The sequence below is a fragment of the Coregonus clupeaformis genome, chromosome 1, assembly GCF_020615455.1.
Source record: "Coregonus clupeaformis isolate EN_2021a chromosome 1, ASM2061545v1, whole genome shotgun sequence".
Lineage (NCBI taxonomy): Eukaryota > Metazoa > Chordata > Actinopteri > Salmoniformes > Salmonidae > Coregonus > Coregonus clupeaformis.
The window spans coordinates 96,252,239-96,277,143 of NC_059192.1; the positions used below are offsets into that span (position 1 = coordinate 96,252,239).

The 24,905-nt window shown below is 41.4% G+C and overlaps 3 protein-coding genes across 5 annotated transcripts; 2 read left to right on the forward strand and 1 right to left on the reverse strand.

The window, feature by feature from the left end:
* Positions 1–2,067: 2,067 nt before the first annotated feature.
* Positions 2,068–13,640, reverse strand: LOC121577900. Of its 2 annotated transcripts, XM_041891896.2 has the most exons (7): positions 13,219–13,640; positions 5,421–5,589; positions 4,542–5,267; positions 4,281–4,511; positions 3,260–3,453; positions 2,778–2,937; positions 2,068–2,633 (listed from the first exon to the last, which is right to left on the reverse strand). In XM_041891896.2, exons 1-7 carry the CDS (start codon positions 13,273–13,275, stop codon positions 2,491–2,493), a joined length of 1,680 nt encoding a protein of 559 aa, XP_041747830.1. In that variant the 5' UTR covers positions 13,276–13,640; the 3' UTR covers positions 2,068–2,490. The 2 variants fall into 2 exon arrangements, with proteins under 2 accessions (XP_041747830.1, XP_041747820.1); XM_041891886.2 differs by having other exon boundaries at positions 4,281–5,267.
* Positions 13,641–13,883: 243 nt separating this feature from the next.
* On the forward strand, positions 13,884–16,145 carry LOC121577915 (proteasome subunit beta type-1-B). The gene is made up of 6 exons (XM_041891905.2): positions 13,884–14,086; positions 14,429–14,536; positions 14,950–15,031; positions 15,197–15,326; positions 15,471–15,577; positions 15,832–16,145. The coding sequence occupies exons 1-6, from the start codon at positions 13,986–13,988 to the stop codon at positions 16,015–16,017; spliced, it is 714 nt and encodes a 237-aa protein (XP_041747839.1). The 5' UTR covers positions 13,884–13,985; the 3' UTR covers positions 16,018–16,145.
* Positions 16,146–17,888: 1,743 nt separating this feature from the next.
* Positions 17,889–24,761, forward strand: LOC121577937 (TATA-box-binding protein-like). 2 transcript variants are annotated; one of them, XM_041891934.2, is made up of 8 exons: positions 17,889–18,000; positions 18,594–18,676; positions 18,800–19,116; positions 19,758–19,845; positions 23,647–23,738; positions 23,818–23,985; positions 24,167–24,261; positions 24,368–24,761. In XM_041891934.2, the coding sequence occupies exons 2-8, from the start codon at positions 18,626–18,628 to the stop codon at positions 24,445–24,447; spliced, it is 891 nt and encodes a 296-aa protein (XP_041747868.1). In that variant the 5' UTR covers positions 17,889–18,000; positions 18,594–18,625; the 3' UTR covers positions 24,448–24,761. The 2 variants fall into 2 exon arrangements, with proteins under 2 accessions (XP_041747868.1, XP_041747858.1); XM_041891924.2 differs by having other exon boundaries at positions 17,890–18,000; positions 18,474–18,676.
* Positions 24,762–24,905: the final 144 nt, after the last annotated feature.

A 24,905-nucleotide genomic window follows, 5' to 3' on the forward strand; every position in this document is an offset into this window, starting at 1 on the left:
CAATACCTTGACTTTGTTGACCTTAAGCCATTTTGCCACAACTTTGGAAGTATGCTTGGAGTCATTGTCCATTTGGAAGACCCATTTGCGACCAAGCGTTAACTTCCTGACTGATGTCTTGAGATGTTGCTTCAATATATCCACATCATTTTCCTTCCTCATGATGCCATCTATTTTGTGAAGCGCACCAGTCCCTCCTGCAGCAAAGTACCCAGACAGCATGATGCTACCACCCCCGTGCTTCACGGTTGGGATGGTGTTCTTCGGCTTGCAAGTCTACCCCTTTTTCCTCCAAACATAACGATGGTCATTATGGCCAAACAATTCTATTTTTGTTTCATCAGACCAGAGGACATTCCAAAAAGTACGATCTTTGTCCCCATGTGCAATTGCAAACCGTAGTCTGGCTTTTTTATGGCAGTTTTGGAGCAGTGGCTTCTTCCTTGCTGAGCGGCCTTTCAGGTTATGTCGATATAGGACTTGTTTTACTGTTGATGTAGATACTTTTGTACCTGCTTCCTCCAGCATCTTCACAAGGTCCTTTGCTGTTGTTCTGGGATTGATTTACACTTTTCGCACCAAAGTACGTTAATCTCTAAGAGACAGAACAAGTCTCCTTCTTGAGCGGTACGACGGCTGCGTGGTCCCATGATGTTTATACTTGCGTACCATTGTTTGTGCAGATGAACGTGGTACCTTCAGGCGTTTGGAAATTGCTCCCAAGGATGAACCAGACTTGTGGAGGTCTAAAAATTTTTCAAATCTTGGCTGATTTCTTTAGATTTTCCCATGATGTCAAGAAAAGAGGCACTGAGTTTGAAGGTAGGCCTTGAAATACATCCACAGGTACACCTCCAATTGACTCAAATTTTCTGGAATTTTCCAAGCTGTTTAAAGGCACAGTCAACTTAGTGTATGTAAACTTCTGACCCACTGGAATTGTGATACAGTGAATTATAAGTGAAATAATCTGTCTGTAAACAATTGTTGGAAAAATGATTTGTGTCATGCACAAAGTAGATGTCCTAACCGACTTACCAAAACTTTGTGGAGTGGTTGTATGTAAACTTCCGACTTCAACTGTATAGTGTATGTACACAGTCTTGTACTCTTAACCTTTTTTAAACTGACTATCGTATTTGTTGATTAAATCGGACTTCATTAGCATAATGAGTAATCCAGGAATGTCAAGTTAATTGACACGAGAAAACCTGAGAAAATAGCAACTCTACAGAGCGCCAATAGCTACAATGAATGGCTAAATTACTTTCGGAGACAAAGGGTCCGCGCAGCTCCTCCTCACCACTCGCTAGGTTTTGGCCAAAAAGCCAAGCCTACATTAGTGCCTACAAAAGGAGGCCATTACTATTGCCCTCTTTAGCAGAGCCGGCCCTAGCCTTTTGGGGCCCTAAGCAAGATTGACGGAGGACATTTTAATTTCCTGCAATTCTAAACAGTTTGCCATGACTTATGCAATGTTAATGATATCTGAGTGAGAGTGACTAACAAAATCAATGCGGGCCCCCTGGAGGTCAGGGACCCAGGGCACGTGCCCTGCGTGCTCGGTTGGTAATGGGCCATGATTACTAGAAATTTAGATAGCTGGCTAGATTAATTTACCAATCTAAAATGTGTTATCTGACATGGCTAATTGAGTGACTCAGTGAATGACATAAGAGAAAAGGTGCTTGAAATTGCACCTTGTGTGTTCTGCTATTATAACTCAACAGTAAGTTCAGAGTGAGGAGTGAGACCCCGACTGAGTTCGCATCTAGACATTATTTCCAGTATCTTTTAGCCTAGCATTTGGTTTTCAACAGCGGAGATTTGTTTCAATTTTGAATTGCGATCTCCACCGTATCATAGAAAGTGTCCGAACGAGACAGACAGCAAGTTGGTCTGGTTGTCATAGTAACATACAACAACTAGTTAGCTAGCTAGCTAAGCTGCGGGGAATAACAAAGTGAATGTATTGTTTCACTGATTAAAATCAGTTCAAATGAAATCCCAAGGTCAAGAACATTGGGAAACAGCGGCACTCCAAAATAAGGACAAAAAAACGTCACCTCATTTCACCATTTTATTTTTGGCCGAGCAGGCTAACGTGGTTCGGCAATTATGCCTTCGTCAGAGCATCCTTATATCTTTCTTTTGTCTAGTATAGCCATTTAGCTTAGATAGCTTGGCATAGAACACATAGAACTAATGACCAGTTGGCTTGGTTGGCAACAAGCAGCTTAGATTTGTGTCGGGACTATATCTCATGGAAGGAAGGAAATAGTATGAATAAATTCATCAAAATAAAGTTGAATGAAAATATGTCAATCATTATTTGAATATGTCAGTAACCGTTGCATAAAAGTGATAATGCCCTCCAAGCCGTGATTTGGAGGTTATATTGGCACGGTTTGCCGGCCCTTGACAAATATATCATCCAAACCACGGCTTCTTGGGCACTATCACTTAAATACACCCTTTTCCCCAAGTCCATCATGGCACAGGGGCTGCCACACTCCTGTCTCGTCTCCTTCTTCCTCCTTCCCGGTATGCCGCCAGCTGCAACCACTTTTTCATGACCGACTCCACATCACTTTCGGACGCTCTAGATGTTAACGGATTCTTCCGGACAACAGCTAATGAACAAGAGCACAAGTGGTTTCAAAGATGTGAAAAGGCAGTTGCAACAGGGAGAACGGAATACTGTAAAATGTAATGGTAATTGCATTGCAGGCTATTTGTGTCGTGATGAGACATTTGTAAATATGAGAAATCCTTACCAATCAAAACCTCTCTCAGTTGAAGGGATGCAAGAGAGATTTTCCGATTTACTCCTCTCCAATTCATGTTTTTTGCCAGCGCATTGGAAATTGTGCGCCTCATTAAACGCCACACAGCATCTTTCACATCGCATCCCCCAATTAGGCTCAAGTGGTTAATCTAAAGGAAAAATACATTTGAATAATGTATCAATTGACATACAATTTATATCCACAATTGACTGCCGCTTTTCCCCAGGTGAGAGAAGCATATATGGTTTTAAGAAACACGTATGCTTATTCTGAGCATCGAAACATTAAGCTTTTATCCTACATCAAGTTGAAACGTTTTTACAGGGAGCCTTTTCCTTTTCATAAAAATGTTTTTGTGGACATAAATAATAATGTTTTTGTCTTGCTTAACTGAACAATTAATTTAATCCCATAAACTCCCATTGAATCTCTCAAAAAGAGCTTAAGATACAAAGTGGAATGAAACTCACCAGTTTAACTTTGAAGTCAGCCCCCTGAAGATCAGTTTCCAGGCTCTGGAGACCTTGCTGATCCTTCAACGGCAGAAGGCCTTCTTCAATCGCATATTCTGCTCCATTTTGCTGTCCTGTTTGTAACAGTCGTAGGATGAGTGTCTGTTGTTCCAGTATCACCTCTTGCTTGGTAAGCATTTCCCGAATGAGCGCTGAAAGACATTTTAAGGGGCATTTCACTATAACACAAAGAGGTGGACAAGAGTGAGGTAAGTGTATATTGCTGCCCACCAGGAGTAGGGGAGACATGGAAGATGTGTCTACCCACTGGGCACACACTGGTTGAATCAACGTTGTTGAATCAACGTGGAATAGACATCTGTGCCCAGTGGGTATCCTCGGCGTAGAATGGACACATCCTTCCCATCTCTCCCTCCACCGCTGGTACTGAAACATGAGTGAGTGAGGTATTGGCATTTGTAAATATTAGTGTACAAAACATTAGGAACTGCTCTTTCCATGACAGACTGTCCAGGTGACAGCTATGATCCCTTATTGATGTCACTTGTTAAATCCACTTCAATCAGTGTAGATGAAGGGGAGGAGACAGGTTAAAGAAGCATTTTTAAGCCTTGAGACAATTGAGACATGGATTGTGTATGTGTGCCATTCAGAGGCTGACTGGGCAAGACAAAATATTTAAGTGCCTTTGAACGGGGTATGGTAGTAGGTACCAGGCGCACCAGTTTGAGTGTGTCAAGAACTGCAACGCTACTGGGTTTTTCAAGTTTAACAGTTTCCCGTGTGCATCAAGAATGGTCCACCACCCAAAGGACATCCAGCTAACTTGACACAACTGTAGGAAGCATTGGCGTCAACATGGGCCAGCATCCCTGTGGAACGCTTTCAACACCTTGTAGAGTCCATACCCCAACGAATTGAGGCTGTTCTGAGGGCAAAGGGGGGGATACAACTCAATATTAGGAAGATGTTCCTAATGGTGGTACACTCAGTGTATATATTATGTATTGCTGCTCACCAGGAGAAGGAGAGACAGGGAAAATGTGTTGATCCTCTGCAAACACCCAATTGTCCTGGACAAAGCACTGACTCTTGAGATTGGAGTGAGCTGTAATGTCCTTCTCAGCAGATGTATGCTTCCTTAGTTGATGTTTCGTCAGGTTATTTTTGTTAAGCCATAAACTGCAGTTACGACATTTGATTTTCCTCTTGCTTGCAGGTCTCACAGCTGGACACGCTGAACCTGGGCCTCTCACAGTTGCACTGGTTACATCTGGGCCTCTCACAGTTGCACTGGTTACATCTGGGCCTCTCACAGTTGCACTGGTTACATCTGGGCCTCTCGCAGTTGCACTGGCTGCACCTGGGCCTCTCGCAGTTGCACTGGCTGCACCTGGGCCTCTCGCAGTTGCACTGGCTGCATCTGGGCCTCTCGCAGTTGCACTGGTTACATCTGGGCCTCTCGCACTTGCACTGGCTGCATCTGGGCCTCTCGCACTTGCACTGGCTGCATCTGGGCCTCTCGCAGTTGCACTGGTTACATCTGGGGCTCTCGCAGTTACACTGGCTGCATCTGGGCCTCTCGCAGTTGCACTGGTTACATCTGGGCCTCTCGCAGTTGCACTGGCTGCATCTGGGCCTCTCGCAGTTGCACTGGTTGCATCTGGGCCTCTCGCAGCTGCACTGGCTGCATCTGGACATCTCACAGCTGCACTGGTTACATCTGGGCCTCTCGCAGTTGCACTGGTTACATCTGGGCCTCTCGCAGTTGCACTTGTTACATCTGGGCCTCTCGCAGTTGCACTGGTTACATCTGGGCCTCTTGCAGTTGCACTGGTTACATCTGGGGCTCTGGCAGTTGCACCTGGGGCTCGCCCACGTACTGACTCACATTGTGGAATGTGTTTGGTAAAATCACTCCTATTTACATAGGTCTTGGGGCAGTATGGGCAGTGGAAATGCTTTGCTGCTCTGCACTCCAAATGGCAGATGAATATTGTGAACTCTGAAATAGAGAAAATAAAACGATCAGCATCCAGGACCCAAAGTTCCCCGGTTTATAATAATCATGGTATCATGTGCTAAACTAGCATAATGAATGGAAGGCTTCACGTGGTTAGTATGTGTAGCTAAGTGTAACATCACTGTACGTGATTACCTCTATGCAGCACAGCCTTCAATCTGTGAGACTCAATGTGTGCCGACACACTGGCATAGTCTCGGGGCTTGAAAATGGAGGGCTGGCAGAAGGGGCAATGATACAATTGGTACTTCTGGCACTTGGATAAAACAACACGGCCATCAGCTGCTTTTCGCACTGTGATATGCTGTCAAACACAAACATAAATGACAAATATACTGAACAATAATATAAACACAACAATTTCAAAGATTTTACTGAGTTACAGTTCATAGAAGAATCAGTCAATTTAAATAAATTCATTAGGCCCTAATCTATGGATTTCACATGACTGGGCGGGCCACTTGTTCTCAACTGGCTTACCTGGTTAAATAAAGGTGAAATAAAATAAAAATAAAATAAAATAGGCCCACCCACTTGGGAGCCAGGCCCACCAATTGGGGAGCCAGGCACAACTAATCAGAATGAGTTTTTCCCCACAAAAGGGCTTTATTTCAGACAGAAATACTCTTCAGCGGCCTCCCGAGTGGCACAGCGGTCTAAGGCACTGCATCGCAGTGCTTGAGGCGTCACTACAGACCCGAGTTCGTTCCCAGGCTGTGTCACAACCGGCCGTGACCGGGAGTCCCATAGGGCGGCGCACAATTGGCCCAGCATCGTCCGGGTTAGGGGAGGGTTTGGTCAGGGGGGCTTTACTTGGCTCATCGCGCTCTATTGACTACTTGTGGCGGGCCAGGCGCCTGCAGACTGACTTCGGTCGTCAGTTGAACAGTGTTTCCTCTGACACATTGGTGCAGCTGGCTTCCGGGTTAAGCGGGCAGGTGTTAAGAAACACGGTTTGGCGGGTCATGTTTCGGAGGACGCATGACTCGAGCCCGTTGGGGAGTTGCAGCGATGAGACAAGATCGTAATTGGATCGCAATTGGATATCACGAAAAAGGGGGTAATATACAACAACAAAAAATACAAAATTAAATATTTAAAAAAATACTCCTCAGCACCCTCCTTCTCCCTCCACAGACAATCCGGCAGGTGAAGAAGACGGATGTGGAGGTCCTGGGCTGGCATGGTTACACGTGGCCTGCGGTTGTGAGGCAGGTTGGATGTACTGCCAAATTCTCTAAAATGACGTTGGAGGTGGCTTATGGTAGAGAAGTGAACATAAAATTATCTGGCAACAGCTCTGTTGGACAATCCTGCTTTTTGTGCATTTGGAACATTTCTGGGATCTTTTATTTCAGCTCATGAAACATGGGACCAACACTTCACATGTTGCGTTTATATTTTTGTTACATATAGTTTAGCAAGTCAGCTAGGTGAGTTGATAACGTTGCCTCACTGTGTATTATACATCATGAATATGGAATACGTACATCATGAATACGGCTGCAACGAATGGGCCTACAGCCAATGTTACCTTCTTTTTTTACTGTGAACACAGGCTGTACCCGCTTTAAGTTACAGTTTTAACAGTGGCCAAGTAGGCTAATGTGGCTATTTGATCATAATGTAGTCCTACCAGAGTGGCCTATCATCAAAAACAATGGAGAAAATGCATCCCATAACATTTTAACATGGAAATAGCTGTTCTATCATTCATCCTACAGAAGCAGCCAATGTGTGGTGTTCAATGTAGGCCTACATTCCATTAGACTTTGGAAAAAAATATGCAGGGCTTGACATTAACCTGTTTATCCACTTGTCCTTCAGACAAGGAAGTGACTGAAAATGTTGTTGTGTTATTTGATGCAAGAAACCACTTTACAAAATAAAATGCATTATTATTCCCATACCATTATTACAGAGAATCAGACACATTATGCTACCCTCTGCCTATTGGCTACTTAGCTTATTCAAGCCTGTCTCAAAATACAACACTGCTACTTTAAGACAAAAAAAAAGCTCTTTACCTGACACACTTTTCAAAGATGTCTAGAAATGCACATTTTGTGCTCTTGTAGGAAGCAATCACTCCCCTATTGCTGACTACAAATGATCTATAACTGGGCTAATAACTCACTAACTAGCAAAGGATATTAACAAATGTGCACAGGTGGCTACATGCAGCTCTGGCTTTGATCTCAAAACAAGCGCATCTACTCACAACCACAGCTTTAAAACGGGTCAATGACGTATAAGGTTTTAAAAAGTGAAAAAAAAGTGAAAAGGGAAAACAATTTAATTTTAAATACTTTTTATGTTCCCTTGAGCGTTACCTATGCACTTTCAGGGTTTGTCGCAAAAAATAATTGTTAAAAAGTTGTTTTTTTATGCGATTGTTAAATTGACCTCCTAAAGAAAGTCATTCGGTGCAACCATGAATACAAATTTAAAAAAGGTTTTCGGACCATTATTTCAAGCAAAGAAGAGTAAAATATGAATATATGCATGGTCTCAAATATTCAACATTAAAGAAGTTATAAGTTACAGTATAATAAATATATTTTCACTGGAGGAACCCTCATTTTGAATGACTGTCAACTACAACTTCTGTTAAATGAAAACCATATAACATTTTACAGAAATGCATTTTCTCTTATAGACTGAGCTTCTCTCTGCATGTTTGAGACAATAACATAATATAATTGTTTTTTAACATTAAAAACACTGGTTGTACCAAATGATCATTGCTAGTCGCACCGCATTACTATTTTGTTATGGTGTAATTCTTTAGGCAGATCTCTCTCTCTGTTTCCATCTTAATCAAACACACACACAATAAGAGTAAACATGGCTTCCTATTCAACAACAATGAAGCCTTTAATGCTTAATAAAATACAAAAAATGTGACTCAAATGATAATCACGCAGAAACATTTCATCATGAACATGACAATGGACTTCTAAAAACAGGATTAAAATGATGCATTATGATGAATTTATTTAACAATAATTCAACATTCAAACATAAACATATAAAATGCATTAAACAGTTTTTCTACATTACATTACAATTTCAAGAAACAAAGAAATTATCACAAGTTGTATCACAAACTCATTTAAGTTGACAATAATCAAACTTGCATTCTTAAAACAGTGTTTTTGATGTTGTTGCACTAGTGTGACAGGAAAGCATCCCAGTCTGTGTCGGACAGCCCAGATGCTCTTGAGCTCAACGGCTCGGGCTCAATGATCATTGACTTCACATCTCCTTCATAGTAGAAGGTAATGTTTAGCACAGAGGGCCAGACAAAAACATTCCTCACTCCATGCTGCTGCATACAAGTGATCTGCACTTTCTCCCCAACCACCTTCAGCACCTGGCCCACAAAGGGGCAATCTTCGTAGCTGACAATGACAAAACTGCCTAGACTTTCAGCAAGTGTTGACTTGGACACAGCTGCAGCTTCATCTTGCTGTTCCTCAGTGATGGTGTTGTCCTGATGGCACAGCACTGAAACAGGTGTTGCAGATGCTTGGTCTGCTGCAGAAGCAAGACACTTCATGGTGTTTTATTTTCCCTTCCACTGTGGAGGTGACCTGGTGCAATTTCATGGTTCCTTTGACTCCAGCAAGGTTGTTTGGCACAGCTTCATCATACTTAGTGACATCTATAATCCAAAAGAACTTGATGCTCAATCCACTCTTCAAGTAGTTGGAAGAGCTCCTTGGGAGTCTGCACACCCTCCCCACGTTGAATGTGTTTGTCTGTACAACGTTTCATAGCCCCACCCACGCTATCTGATGCCCCCTTCCCGTAGGCCTTTTCTGAAAAGTTCCAGGTGATTTGTTTGAATCCGTAAATAAATGGCAGTGTTGAGTAGGTACATGTTCTTCTTGTTTCTGTATTGGTTGACGGGACCATCGCTCATCATGTGGAGTGTCATGATTTGTGGATTCTTGTTCTTGACATCTCTTAGGACAGGCTCCAGGTGAGCCCATACTGCTCTCTCATCATGTCTAAGGGAGTCAGATATGGTGGCGTAGGACTGGCTTCCCTCTGATGTGTACACAACACTTGTATGGATCGTAGCCTGCTGTCTACTCCCCCCAAAGTGGAACGCCTGGAATTCTGTGGCAAATTTGCAACTGAGTCAGCAGTAATCTGTGTCTTGACGATAAAGCATTTGCTTGATAAAGGCATCTGCAAATTGACTCTCAATTAAGATAGATAGATAGATAGATAGATAGATAGATAGATAGATAGATAGATAGATAGATAGATAGATAGATAGATAGATAGATAGATAGATAGATAGATAGATAGATAGATAGATAGATAGATAGATAGATAGATAGATAGATAGATAGATAGATATAGGATAGTAGTTATTTACATAAACTTATTTTCAGTTTTAGCTGCTTGATGTGCTATACTATAAAACTAAAAAAACTGACATAAAATACCCTTATCCGACAAAAATGTGTGTTTTTACTTGAAAAGGAGATAATATTATGTATTTGTGTGTACAAAAAAAATATACAAAGACAAACATATTGACATTCAGTACAACCGTTTAGTCATATGGTGTAACTGGAATTTCTGGTGACTCCGAATGATCATTTTGCTTACACCATATTACTTTTCTCACATAAACATGTTTTAGAGGCAACTGCTTATGCACCCATGTGAACACTTGACTTTGACATCAAGTATGTATCTTGAGTATCGAAATAAAATAAGCTTTACAGATAATTCAACATTTTAATTGGTTTTTAGTAGTGGAAATGTAAACGTATCAAAGATTTATGAGATACTTGCTAACCTTTATTTTTAACCAAAGGGTATCTCACAGGCATCTTAATGATGTCACATCCTGTCACATGAGTACCGAATGATAATCATTAAGGCTATTTTTCCGGACAAAAGTATTTAAAACCTTTCTGCCTAAAATGTCTTACCCATACAGACGTATAGTGCAATAGACCCTTAAAAAAAACATGCAAGAATAATCATTTTACAGTTTTGTTATGATTTTAGATGTTTTATTAACATTTATATAGATTGCATTTGTCTTCGGACAGTATGACTTTTTTTAACTTTAGAGCACCGAAGGTGACAGTTTTTTTTCTCACATTTAACCATTAACTCTTTTAGGACTCAATAAAAGAGAAAGGGCATAGTTACATAACATAAAATGTGTATAAATTGGTTGTTGATTTTGGAAAGTATTTCATTCGGACACCAAAATATGCACATCATGTCAATGACCCAAACACAGTCCAGTTCAAAGTAAATGTCACAGATCCATATATGGCAATGGTTTATTTGCATATAGGCCTACTGCAGCTCTGATTGGTTATGCCGCACTAGTCTGTGTAGAGTACCGGCTGAGCCTAAAACAAAATCTCTTGCATAGTTTGTTTTGTTTCGGTATGTTGCATTGAAAGTGGCTAATATTGTGTTGATTCGATCACAATTGCCAAAGTAAAGGGAAATATTGATAGTGTTAACTAACAGGGAAAACTCTAGAAAGTTGAGTGATGTTCAATCTCGTGCTTCTCTCCATGGGCTGATATTTCTTCTGCGCTCTGCGTGGCAGTCCCGGGGGAGCTGCGGGTGCCTACAGCTAATGTGTTAGCATCAACATCCGGGGAATTGTCTACGTTTCTTTTCATGCTTTGATTGACATGGTAATGGACAAATAGTATTTGAGAAAAGCTGGAAAACTGACCCCTTCTGGCCTGAACTTTACCGTGTTACGACTAGGGTTGCAAAATTCCTGGGAACTTTCAATAAATTCCCTGGTTTTCCAGAAATTCTGGTTGGGGACCAGACAGTGAATTTCTAAATACACCGTCTGGAACATGACAGTGTTTGATTCTGGAAATGGTCCTCTCAGGTCCTCTACAATTGTCAAACACTCATGTTCCAGATGGGGTATTTATAAATGGGTAATTCCACGGTAGTAACAAAAGAAATACCAATGATTGCAAAGTTCAACAAACCATACAACTCCATGCTATGCACAATAACTACTTTTAACAGTTTTCACTGAAAATGTTTAAGTCGTCGCAAAGTAGCAAATAGTTGAAAAGTTGCTATTTAGTTAAAATGCTAAAGTTGTCTGTGATGAGGTTCGAACATGCAACCTTTGGGTTGCTAGACGTTTGCGTTTATGCCCACCCCGACCAACCACCCTCCTTCCGTTTTTGCCTTAAGTAACTTTCTGTCATATGTAACCATACCAGTGCTTAATTTGAGCCGGATCCTCTCCGTTTGGGACTGTTTCGTTCCGGAACCTATTTGGCCGGATCCGGTACCTCTCGTGGCATGAAAACTAATTGTCACTTTTTACTATGTAAAAATTATAATAAAAGCAATCAAAGTTCATTCGAGTTGCCTTTTCGTTAAAACATTTGCGCCACATTGTAGCCAATATAGACCAACGCATGGCCATCACTGTGGTGAGAGAGAGAGAAGCGGGCCTGTATCTCTCACAGAACTAGAATGAGATTCACTTTCTATGATCTCTCTCCCTCTCTCTGCAGTGTTAGACATGAGCCTGCAACTCATCTCTCCAGCGTTTCACTTCATCATTTATGTCCTTATAGAATCATAGCCGTGGGAAGGGTGCTGGAGGTGCTGCAGCACCCATGATAAATTGAACTACATTTGCCAAAGTTATAGAATTACTGCTGTCTGTTCAGAAATAAATTAAATAATTCAGAATAGCCTACTACACAAAGAAAATGCCTACAATTTAGCCACAGAGGATCAACAGCTTATTTAAAAAAATAACCTAGCTGTGGATTGTAAGGCAATAACAAGGAATAGCCTACAGTCGGGAATGCATGGCACATCTGTCAGTGAACAAACAGCACGCAGACAAAACAGGCCTTACGCAATATTTCAAATACAATCGAGGGAAAACACAGGTTAGAAAGTAAATGGCTCCAGCTGAAAATACCAATCTGTCTGCTGTAGGCTAACAAAATATTTGATCAACTTCCAAATATTGTTTTACAAAGTAAAAAGAGATATAGGCTTTTGGCACAAACGCATCGGCCATCACCGGTGACTGAACTGCACATCATTGGGTGAGTCTGTGAAACTGGAAACCATTTTTAGGACTATAATTTCCTCCTCATATTGTAGCCTACAATATATGTCTCCACACACTTAGGCCTAGGCTATTGCTGGATTCAACACAAGGTTGTTTTTATTGATCTCAGATTTTCAGTTTGTCAGTGTCAAAGTAGTCTGTCATTTCGATCATTTACAGTATTAAAAAAGTATCTGCCAAAGTCTCCAGTCATGTAAAATGACATAGAATTGCATGAAATGCATTTATAAAAGTCACATTTTCCCCTGACCCTAGGCTACTAAAATGTTCCCCATGTGTGCAACTTCTGTAATTGCCTCTACTCTACTGCTCTATGCCACTACGCAAATGCAATGATATGCATGCAATGCTTTATTATAAAGGTGAGGAAAAAATAAGTAATGCGCTCCTGGTACTGCAGAGCTCCCCAGGTCACCCCCCTCTCATGTACACTTTTTGTTCCAGCACCTCCCGATTTACAATTAAACACTGAACCATACATACCAAACGTAACATATCGTACAAATTTGAGGCGTCCATATTTATTTATTATGTTACGTCTAGTATATGAGACCAGGCTGAATACACAGACTCCAGATGTAGTGTCCCAAAGCTTGGAATAGCCCAAACTCCTTGTCTGGTCCCCAGGCTAACTTACCTAGCTAGCTAGCTAAGGTAAAAGGCTAACTAGCTTGGTAGATCGCCACGTTATCGTTATACAGTAATAAAAAGCTAGTATATACATCTACGAAAAACGTAGACACCGGTAGCTACACAAAAGGCGAAGCTCAAAGTGAATCGCAAAATGTTAGCCTAAATGAAATGGCTTACCCTCATCTCTGCGGTCGAAGACACACTGAAACAGAGACACATCAGGGCTGTATTCATTACGCCAATTCTGTTGCAAAACGTTTACTCCAAACAGAAAACGTTTCGCAATGAAAACGACTTTCTATTGGCCAAATTCTGGTATGTCCCTCTCAGTTTCGTTCCCGTTTGCGCTGTTTGCTTCCGTTTGGTTCTTAAACGGTTTCCGTTGTAAGACGTAATGAATACACCCCAGCAGCCACGCAAAACGGTCTTGAGTGGTAACAAATTTGCACAATTAGCTGTTCGATTTCCATACACCCACTTGTGTATTCGTTTTGGAACCGGGATGCCTCCCGGGCGTGAGCCAGGTGCCCCTTTCTGGCCGACGGCGAAGTCGGCTCAAGACAAAAGTGACGTAATTAGTAGGATTCGGTATTTTCATATGCTAAAGTGATTCGTTTTTTATTTAAAAATGCTTTATCTGCCTTACCAATGATTTTTTTTTTGAAAATTGTTTATTAACATTGTTGTTTTTGCTGATTTGTTGATAACATGGCTGAGCTGCGCAGATCACTGTTCGATTTGAGAGTGGCGCTCCTCCCTCACCGCTTTTTCGAACTCCCTCCATGACTCCAGCCAGTGGGTGGTAGGAAAGACAACTTTTTGTTTTGTAGGTTGTTGAAGAAGAAGAACCATATCCGTCCGCCATATTGCAGTGATACAGCGAGATTTCCCATTTGTCTTTAGCAAGCTGAAGAGTTTATTGAGTTTCCTTGTCAACCGGCATAATGTTTAATACACAAGTTTATGGAGATAATGGAAAAATGAAGGAGTATCACTATACTGGACCAGTAGAGCACCGATTCTCTCCATATTCCTTCAACGGAGGGTAAGCGTCAATATCCAACTAACGTTAGTTTAGGTAGCCCAAATGTTAGCAAGCTACAGTAACGTTAGCTAGCTACCTAGCTAATGCTGTGCATCATTTTGTTCTGCAGAATGGACAGTGACTGATATAGTGTCTGACTAAGAATGTGTCATGGTGTAAATAGCTAACACTTAATCAAGATAATATTTTCGTAGTTAACTACGTGAAAAACAAGACTTAACTACATGTTGTTTAGCTGGTTTCGATTTCAGTTAGTAGTTACAGTAGGTTTTGCCAAAACTAACCAACTTGTTTGTTAGGCCATCATGTCAACTTACACTTGACTTTTTTGTTTGTTTCCAGGACTGTGCTTGCTGTTGCCGGTGAAGACTTTGCCATTGTGGCCTCAGACACCCGTCTGAGTGAAGGCTATTCAATCCACAGCCGTGATTCTCCAAAATGCTACAAATTGTAAGTCAAGTCCACACAACTGTATTCCCAAGGATGAGCGAAGGCAGATTGTCACATGGTGTGGTTTAACCCCATTAACTGCCTCCCTATTGCTGTGTTTAGACAGGCAGCCCAATTCTGATATTTTTTTTTCACTAATTGGGCATGATTGGTCAAAAAAACAGTTGTTGGAAAACATTTTCATAATTGGGCTGCCTGTCTAAGCTCAGCCAAAGTGACTTGTCAATTATTTTTATCTAATGACATGATAGATGATAAATCTAAATGCAGTCTTGGTCAAACTAAATAAGTTGAAATGGTGGTGAATGAAAATGGATTACGCTTGTGAACATCATAATACATTAGATGTTCATCAATATTTGACCACTAAGTTACGGTGCTGTTACTAATACATTTTGTTTCATTTCTCACAGGACAAATACAACTGTCATAGGCTGCAGTGGATTCCATGGGGATTGCTTGACTCTTACCAAAATCATTGATGCAAGATTAAAGGTGAGATCGTCTTGAGACTGTTTCACTTTCTTTCATCATTTTTACTTTCAAAATTGTTAGTTCAGCTGAAAGTTATGGCATACGGCCGTACACAATAAATTAGCATTTGTAAATGTATAATTTTCTAACATCAGCCAATGTCTGATGGGAAATGTTATTTTTTAGATGTACAAGCACTCCAACAACAAGAGCATGACAAGTGGAGCAATCGCAGCCATGCTGTCAACAATCCTGTATGGTAGAAGATTCTTCCCCTACTACGTTTACAACATCATCGGTGGCTTGGATGAGGAAGGTATATCTCCTGCTCTATTTCTGTTATTACTGTTATCAGATGCTTGGTTCAGTTTCCATATGTGTAAGGTATTCACTGCATATGTTAAGTCTAGTCCACTATTTATGACGTTCCAATCTGAACTGGATTGTTTTTGCTTTTCAGGTAAAGGAGCTGTTTACAGTTTTGACCCAGTGGGATCCTATCAGAGAGACACATACAAAGCTGGAGGCTCAGCGAGTGCCATGCTGCAACCTCTGCTTGACAACCAGGTAAAGAAACCAAAAAGTGGTATAAGTTCAGCATCACTATTATCTTTTGAGGGCTTTGTTCAACTCAAAGCACCTCTGTCTAATTCGACAGCACAATATGACTGGAATTTTTGTATGCCAAATGTGTATGTAGAATTTAGCTGTGGCAAGGAAACCCTAGACATTCTAGTGACCTAGATATCTTTGATTCGGGACAAACCATCTCCTTGTTACTGTATTTCCCCTTATCGTCTTTATTCTTAATTTACAATCAGATTGGATTCAAGAACATGGAGGGTGTGCAGCACCTGCCCCTGAGCCAGGAGAAGGCTGTGCAGCTGGTCAAAGATGTCTTCATCTCCGCTGCTGAGAGAGACGTGTACACCGGGGACGCCCTCAGGATCTGCATCGTCACCAAGGAGGGTATCAAAGAAGAGACAGTCCCTCTCAGGAAGGATTGAACAACCTATTCCCCGCCGCTGTGTCAAGCTACCGCTTTTGTCTGGATTTTTCATATTTTGGACCAATCTCCTGCTTTTCTTTTTACATTCTTGCTGAAGAATAAAAATGTTCCCTGTAGTTCATTTTCTCATGTTGTCAGTGTCCTTTTTTAAATTGTATATATGACATGAAATGTTTGAAAATGTATTTGATTACAATGGAGTCTGAACAGTATTCAAATGTATAAAGAAAAATCTTGCTCAACATATATGCCATCGGTCCTGAGATTGGAAGTGTCTCCTTAGACGAGAATTGGTTAAGGCTGGCAAAAATACTTTTAGCCAAATAGGGGTGTTAAGAGATTGAGTTTGGACAGCTGGAACTGGATATACTACCACCTGTGCCATAACTGACCAGGGGGCGGTTTCCGATTGCGATGGAATTTAGACTTATGAGCGTTTTAAAGATTTTATCTTTTCTACACACGCCGAAGCTGTAATGCCGTATTCAAGTGCTAGTCTCTGACTAGGAAACTGACATTTCAGACTTGCTAACTGGTTGTAGTTATACACGTGACGCCTTCAGTGAATCAGCAAATTGGACATTTCCGAGTTTCCTAGTTCAGACTAGCATGAGAACGCAGCACAACATACGTTTCCTAAAACACCAAGCAGAGAGAACGAACGTTCGCTAAGTGCGTCGCGTCGTTGAGGCACGTGTCGATACTGATAGGCTCGAAAGACAATGCTGCTTTTGGATCAGCTTTCTCCATTCAAATCATACCATAGCATTAGAATTATTCCACAATACTGAGGACGGATCAGCTCCTAAAAAGACACAACCTATGGCTGCAATTACCGAGGCGGCTTATTCTAATGCTTACCCTATAATAATGCACTAAATCAAGATTTGGCACATCATTGCGCACATGTTAGGCTACACATCATGAAATATAGACAAATTAGCCAACAGATACCCTACACGTAGCAAAATATAACTCAATTGATTGAACATGAAATGTATTTACATTTTATTGCAGTCATCTCGGTTTTAATTTGAAGCATTTTTTATACGTCGATGGTTTGTATCATTTGCAAAGACATTGGCAACTTTATTTGTAGTCGACTTTGTTCTGAAGTTATCGTGGTATCAGGGGCGGATAAACCATGTGATTATATGTTTAGCGGATATCTTCTGTATATAAAGTGCGACGAGTGGTCTGAGGCAAGCGTTAGATCACGAGCGTTTTCACGTGCAACGTTAATAACGATAGTTTTGGGAAAAAGCTCGGAGATTTAACGATGCTCCTACGAAGGCCTTAAGGAGCTTTTGGGAAACCAGGCCCTGACCTTTTGGTTGTAGTAAGGTAGTATTCTGGAGTCATAACTCCTCTCAAAGAGGCACACTTCACAGTTCACACAAACCCCTATGCAACCAGGGGTAACGCTTCCGACAAAGGCCAGAAACCAGGGATTATCCTTCTGCTACCACCAATGTAATGGTTGAAGGGAAACTTCTGAACTGCAGGGATTGAACCAAAGAAAATCACTAAAGACATCTCTAAAGAAAATGCATAATACCAACCCTTTTTTCTTGAACAGTACTTTCTGTTTTTAATTTTGGATAACTTTTGCCTTTGCTCCTGCCAGATAAAATAATCAAGAATATTATGTGAATTTTTATGAACTTTGACACTTCTGAACTGCAGGGATTGAACCAAAGAAAATCACTAAAGACATCTCTAAAGAAAATGCATAATACCAACCCTTTTTTCTTGAACAGTACTTTCTGTTTTTAATTTTGGATAACTTTTGCCTTTGCTCCTGCCAGATAAAATAATCAAGAATATTATGTGAATTTTTGTGAACTTTGACACCGGATGTATCATACCGGATGTATCATACCGGATGTCACTGTTTTGAGCGAGTGAGTGCATGAACCAGTGAAAGCAGCGGCTATCCAAAGCGTTTTAATGTGACATTTTAAGTAAAGTTAGAGACGTGGTGAGTATTTGAAATATTTGTCCCATCTCAACAGCTCACAACTTCATCACTTAGTGAGCAAAACACTAATGACCACAAGAGTGTTGACATGGAAGTAGAAAGCTAGCTAACGTTGATACTACGCTAACATTAGCCTGGCCAGCTCTGCCAATCATCAAGTCAGGTGCGATTTTTGCGCCAAACTGATTTTTACGCGCACACGAAGTTGCATGCGTTACATATACAACTGCATACATTGCAACATTGGATTTAATTCCAATGTGTAACGTTAAAGTGCTAGCTATGTTAAGAGAGTTCGTGCGCCGCTATCACTGGCGGTAACTAGCTAGCTAGCTGACTGGCTGCAAAGGCTTGTTAACTAGTAATAGTTTTTTGCTAGCTACTGCTGCATAATGTGGTCTAGTTCAGTCATTGATCAAGTTTCTTGACAGTAGTGTTACTTGGTATCAATTGTGATTGTTGTCTTCTTGCAGGTCAAAAGAAGCTAGCTTAGGGGTTCGCTGCTACCCTCTGTTGTTCCAACACGACTGTGGTCGAATTTTTCAAAAACAGAATTGCTCATAGGTCTCAGAATTTATTTCCTTTTGAGACAGTGAACCAACTGTCCGCTTCATAATTTGAGGACATGGAGCAGAACAACAGTTTGCCTCCTTTCCAGGGTCTTGCCTCCCCGCAGGTAACTCATTTGACTTCTAATAAATTTGAGTGAGAAGTTTTTGTAGGCAACACAGAAACAGCATTGCTCAAATGTTTAGATTCAACTATCCTAATTGAGGGATTGTTATTCCATCTTTTAAAGGGGGCGATGACGCCTGGAACGCCCATCTTCAGCCCCATGATGCCCTATGGCAGTGGTCTGACTCCCCAACCTGTGACAAACACCAACAGCCTGTCTCTCCTGGAGGAGCAGCATCGGCAACAGCAGGCTTCGGCCCAGCAGGGTGGGGTGTCAGGGGGCTCGGGACAGACACCACAACTTTATCACTCACAAACGGTCACTACCACCACACTGCCGGGAAACACCCCTCTCTACACCACTACGCCACTAACCCCCATGACACCCATCACACCTGCAACACCTGCCTCTGAGAGCTCTGGGATTGTCCCACAGCTACAGTAAGTGTTCTTGAATAATTTGTTAGTGTCAACCACTATGTAGGTAAGTTGAATAGTGATGTGACCATAGTGATGGTTTGAATAGTGATCATCATGATGGTTTGAATAGTGATGTGACCATAGTGATGGTTTGAATAGTGATCATAGTGATGCTTTGGATAGTGATGGTTTGAATAGTGATGTGACCATAGTGATGCTTTGAATAGTGATCATAGTGATGGTTTGAATAGTGATGTGATCATAGTGATGGTTTGAATAGTGATGTGACCATAGTGATGCTTTGAATAGTGATCATAGTGATGGTTTGAATAGTGATGTGATCATAGTGATGGTTTGAATAGTGATGTGACCATAGTGATGGTTTGAATAGTCATGTGACCATAGTGATGGTTTGAGTAGGGATGTGAGCATAGTGATGGTTTGAGTAGGGATGTGAGCATAGTGATGGTTTGAGTAGTGATGTGAGCATAGTGATGGTTTGAATAGTGATGTGACCATAGTGATGGTTTGAATAGTGATCTGACCATAGTGATGGTTTGAATAGTGATCTGACCATAGTGATGGTTTGAATAGTGATCTGACCATATCAGCAAGGAGAATCTCTCATCCTGATGGTATGGTTTATTTCCTTCCCTCTTTAGGAACATTGTATCCACTGTAAACTTGGGCTGCAAACTTGACTTGAAAACAATAGCACTGCGAGCTAGAAATGCTGAGTACAATCCTAAGGTAAGCATATTGTTATTTTTCATTTGCAAATCAAAATGAATTTATGTTGCATACCCAGATTAACAGATGTTAACCCTTAACACTCGTGTGAATTGACTATGGTAGCAATGGAGAGGGAACAGTTTCGAGGTTATGGGAAAATTATTAGACTAAAGGTGAGGACACAACAGTTCACCTGACAGAAGACTCAATCCAAACATTACACTGTTGATTTAATGTGCATTTTACATTTACTGTAATTTTTGCCTAATTTGTTGATAACGGAAATCTGAAAATACTATGGATACATTCATTAACTGATAAGAATATTCCTGGAAAATGTTGGGTAGGTGCAACATAAGACCAAAAAATGACAAGGGTTTGAATGAGAGGACTAACTGGTGTCTCCAAGTGGCCACACACCTCTCCAAAGTGTCCTCAGTTCCTAAGTCATTTCTATGCACTTTTATGACTCAAAGAAGCGTCTTCAACTATAAGATGCTTTTTTTTTTAGCTCTCCTAGCTGTGCCGTTGAGGAACTAGAGCAAGCACACTTGTAGTTGTTTTGAACACAGCCCTGCATCCCCACCATTACACAATTACTTTTGTTGTTTATGCAATAAAAAAACGGTCCATTATAAATCACAATCTGGGTCAGGTGGGCATCATTTGAAAGCCTGTTCTATTGCCAACATGACTAGATAAGTTATAAAATACCATACTACAGTGTTAGGCTTTCACAAGGCAATTCAGGGAAACTGATCATAATTTTGGTGCGCATAGAAAGGAGTCATGCATTCAGGTGCGTGTGCCGCGGGGAATGTTCTTCACAATACAGGCTCATTCTGTTCAGAACAACCCAGGGTATGACGCCATGCCATCTTGTAACTGTACATCAAACATAGTGATCATAAACGTTGACACTGTATATGACATGATTTTTATGATATGGAAATGTGAAGTGCACATTTGGACTCACAGGTGTTTGGCATGCTTGTATGACATCAAAGCGGTATTTATTATAATCCTCACGATCTCATATTTTAAAATACATTAATATTAATTAATATGCCATTTAGCAGATGCTTTTATCAAAATCGACTTAGTCATGTGTGCATACATTTTTACGTATTTACATTTACATTTTAGTCATTTAGCAGACGCTCTTATCCAGAGCGACTTACACAAGCAATTAGGGTTAAGTGACTTGCTTAAGGGCACATCGACAGATTTTTCACCTAGTCGGCTCGGGGATTAGAACCAGCGACCTTTCGGTTACTGGCACAACGCTCTTACCCACTAAGCTACCTGCCGCCCCATGGGTGGTCCCGGGGATCGAACCCACTACCCTGGCGTTACAAGCGCCATGCTCTACCAATTGAGCTACATAGTCCCTTAATTTACAGCATTTACCTCACTCAGACTTTTTTTTGTGCAATAGTTGCCCAATTAGCGGGAGGGATGGGGGGGCAACGTCATGTCGCGCGAGGTGCTCAAGCTCTGAACCCATACAGCGCTGTGAAGTGCAGAGCCAGAGCTCTGACATCATGGATAGCGTTTTACTCTACAGCCACTGCATTCCAATTTAGGTGTTTATCAGTGCCCAAATCTGCCATTTTTAACCCGTATATGGGTACGAGTATAAAGAGTTAAAGCAGGTGCAGCGAAATGCTTGTTTCTAGCTCCAGCAGTGCAGTGTGTGTCTAACAGTACAATGCTAATACACAAATAATCCTACCGGCCCCCTCAAATAAAGAAACAAGAAATTACGAAATATCAGAACAAGCAATGTCAGTCTGTAATATAAATACGTGGTGTGTTTGTGTGTATAGTTCGTATGGACAATGTAAAAGGTATGTACAGCTGTAGTCAGGTAGCCTAGTGGTTAAGAGCATTGGGCCAGTAACCGAAAGGTTGCTGGTTCGAATCCCAGAGCCGACTAGGTGAAAAATCTCTGTGCCCTTGAGCAAGGCACTTAACCCTAATTGCTCCTGTAAGTCGCTCTGGATAAGTGTCTGCTAAATTAGTAAAATGTAGTTACAATGCATTCGGAAAGTATTCAGACCCCTTCATTTTTTCCACATTTTGTTACGTTACAGCCTTATTCTAAAATGGATTACATTGTTTCCTCAATCTACACACTATACCCCATAATGACAAAGCGAAAACAGGTGTTAAGATTTTTTGCCAAATGTATTACAAATAAAAAAACATTTGCTATGAGACTCGAAATTGAGCTCAGGTGCACCCTGTTTCCATTGATAACCCTTGAGATGTTTCTATAACTTGATTGGAGTCCACCTGTGGTAAATCCAATTGATTGGACATGATTTGGAAAGGCACACACCTGTCTATATAAGGTCCCACAGTTGACAGTGCATGTCAGAGCAAAAACCAAGCCAGGAGGTCGAAGGAATTGTCCGTAGAGCTCCGAGACAGGATTGTGTCGGCACACATCTGGGGAAGGGTACCATTTCTGCAGCATTGAAGGTCCCCAAGAACACAGTGGCCTCGGTTATTCTTGAATGGAAGAAGTTTGGAACCACCAAGGCTCTTCCTAGAGCTGGCCGCCCGGCCAAACTGAGCAATCGGGGGAGAAGGGCCTTGGTCAGGGAGGTGACCAAGAAGCTGATGGTCACTCTGACAGAGCTCCAGAGTCCTTTTGTGGCGATGGGAGAACCTTCCAGAAGGACAACCATCTCTGCAGCACTCCACCAATCAGGCCTTTATGGTGGAGTGGCCAGACGAAGCCACTCCTCAGTAAAAGGTACATGACAGCCCGCTTGGAGTTTGCCAAAAGGCACCTAAAGGACTCTGACCATGAGAAACAAGATTATCTGGTCTGATGAAACCAAGATTGAACTCTTTGGCCTGAATGCCAAGCATCACGTCTGGAGGAAACCTAGCACCATCCCTACGGTGAAGCGTGGTGGCAGTGTCATGCTTTGGGGATGTTTTTCAGCGGCAGGGACTGGGAGACTAGTCAGGATAGAAGGAAAGATGAACGGAGCAAAGTACAGAGAGATCCTTGATGAAAACCTGCTCCAGAGCGCTCAGAACCTCAGACTGGGGCGAAGGTTCACCATCCAACAGGACAACAACCCTAAGCACACAGCCAAGACAACACAGGAGTGGCTTCGGGATAAGTCTCTAAATGTCCTTGAGTGGCCCAGCCAGAGCCCGGACTTGAACCTGATCTAACATCTCTGGAGAGACCTGAAAATAGCTGTGCAGCAACCCTCCCCATCCAACCTGACAGAACTTGAGAGGATCTGCAGAGAAGAATGGGAGAAACTCCCCAAATACAGGTGTGCCAAGCTTGTAGCGTCATACCCAAGAAGACTCGAGGCTGTAGTCGCTGCCAAAGGTGCTTCAACAAAGTACTGCGTAAAGGGTCTGAATATTTATGTAAATGTCATATTTCCATTTTTATTTTTAACATATTTGCAAAAATGTCTAAACCTGTTTTTGCTTTGTCATTTTGGGGTATTGTGTGTAGATTGAAAAAAATATAAATATGTTTAATCAATTTTAGAATAAGGCTGTAACGTAACAAAATGTGGAAAAAGTGAAGGGGTCTAAATACTTTCCGAATGCACTGTATATAGGATGAGCTATGTCGAGAATAAACAGCTCATCCTATATAACTGCTGCTGGTACATACCTTTTTCCAAATCATTGTCAGGGCCCATGGAAAGGTGAAATTGGACCACGGTAAAATGCCAACTAGAATGGCAATGTTGCTTCGGGTCCTAGAATGTCCCAACAAGACACTGTTGTTCTATTGAATAAATTCACAACTTTTTAACTATTGTCTTACAGCGATTTGCTGCTGTAATCATGAGAATACGAGAGCCAAGAACAACTGCACTAATCTTCAGCTCTGGGAAAATGGTGTGCACAGGAGCCAAAAGGTTAGTATCATCTTCAAAAACAGGAAACATGAAAACATCTGTTTTAAAGGCCTTATCATACTTCCTCCTTCCCCTCCAGTGAAGAGCAGTCCCGCCTGGCGGCCAGGAAATATGCCAGAGTCGTGCAGAAGTTGGGCTTCCCAGCCAAATTCCTTGATTTCAAGATTCAGAACATGGTGGGCAGCTGTGATGTCAAATTCCCCATTCGGTTAGAGGGACTTGTACTAACTCACCAGCAGTTCAGCAGGTTTGTCTATTTCACTACTGCAAAATGAAAGCCTGTAATATCTGAGGAGATGCGTTGTCATACTTGGAATTCTGTCATATTTTGTTCATTATTTATAAAACTGCTATTGGTATTCTAAAGTGATTTAGTACTGGGAGCAAAGATTAGAAGTAGGCCTAATATTTTTCTTGTTATTTTTCAGTTATGAACCAGAGTTGTTCCCTGGGCTAATCTACAGAATGATCAAACCCAGAATTGTCCTGTTGATATTTGTTTCAGGCAAAGTTGTATTAACAGGTGAGTTTTTCTCATTTTCCTAATAACATAGAGAAGGGGCATTTGTTGTCCTTAATTTTTGTCAAATGTAACTTGTGTATGTACTATTGTTGCTGCTTTTTTCAAGGTGCAAAGGTGAGAGGAGAAATTTATGAAGCATTTGAAAACATCTACCCCATCTTGAAAGGATTCAGGAAGACAACATAAATATTTATGCCTGCAATCTTTTTTTTATTTTTAATTGTCACATGGGAACTTGTCCTATGTTGTGAGCTGTTACTTTGGGACTGATTGGACCTGTACAGTTTAATCAAGTCAGGGACCCCTCCTATTCACCGTAAAGGGATACTTCGGGATTTTGGCAATGAGGCCATTTATCTACTTAGTCAGATGAACTCGTGGATACCATTTTTATGTATCGGTGTCCAGTATAAATGAAGTTTATTTTTGCGAGCCAATGCTAACTAGCGTTAGCATGCTAGCAGATACCCATAGACTTCCAGTCACTGCGCTAACGCTAGTTAGCATTGGCTCGCGAAACTACCTCTAACTTCCTTCATACTGGACACGGAGACATAAAAATGGTATCCACACGTAGATCTGACTATGGGGGAGTATATAAAGGTGATCCCTTTAATGGTGATACTAGGAGAAATGCTGTATTT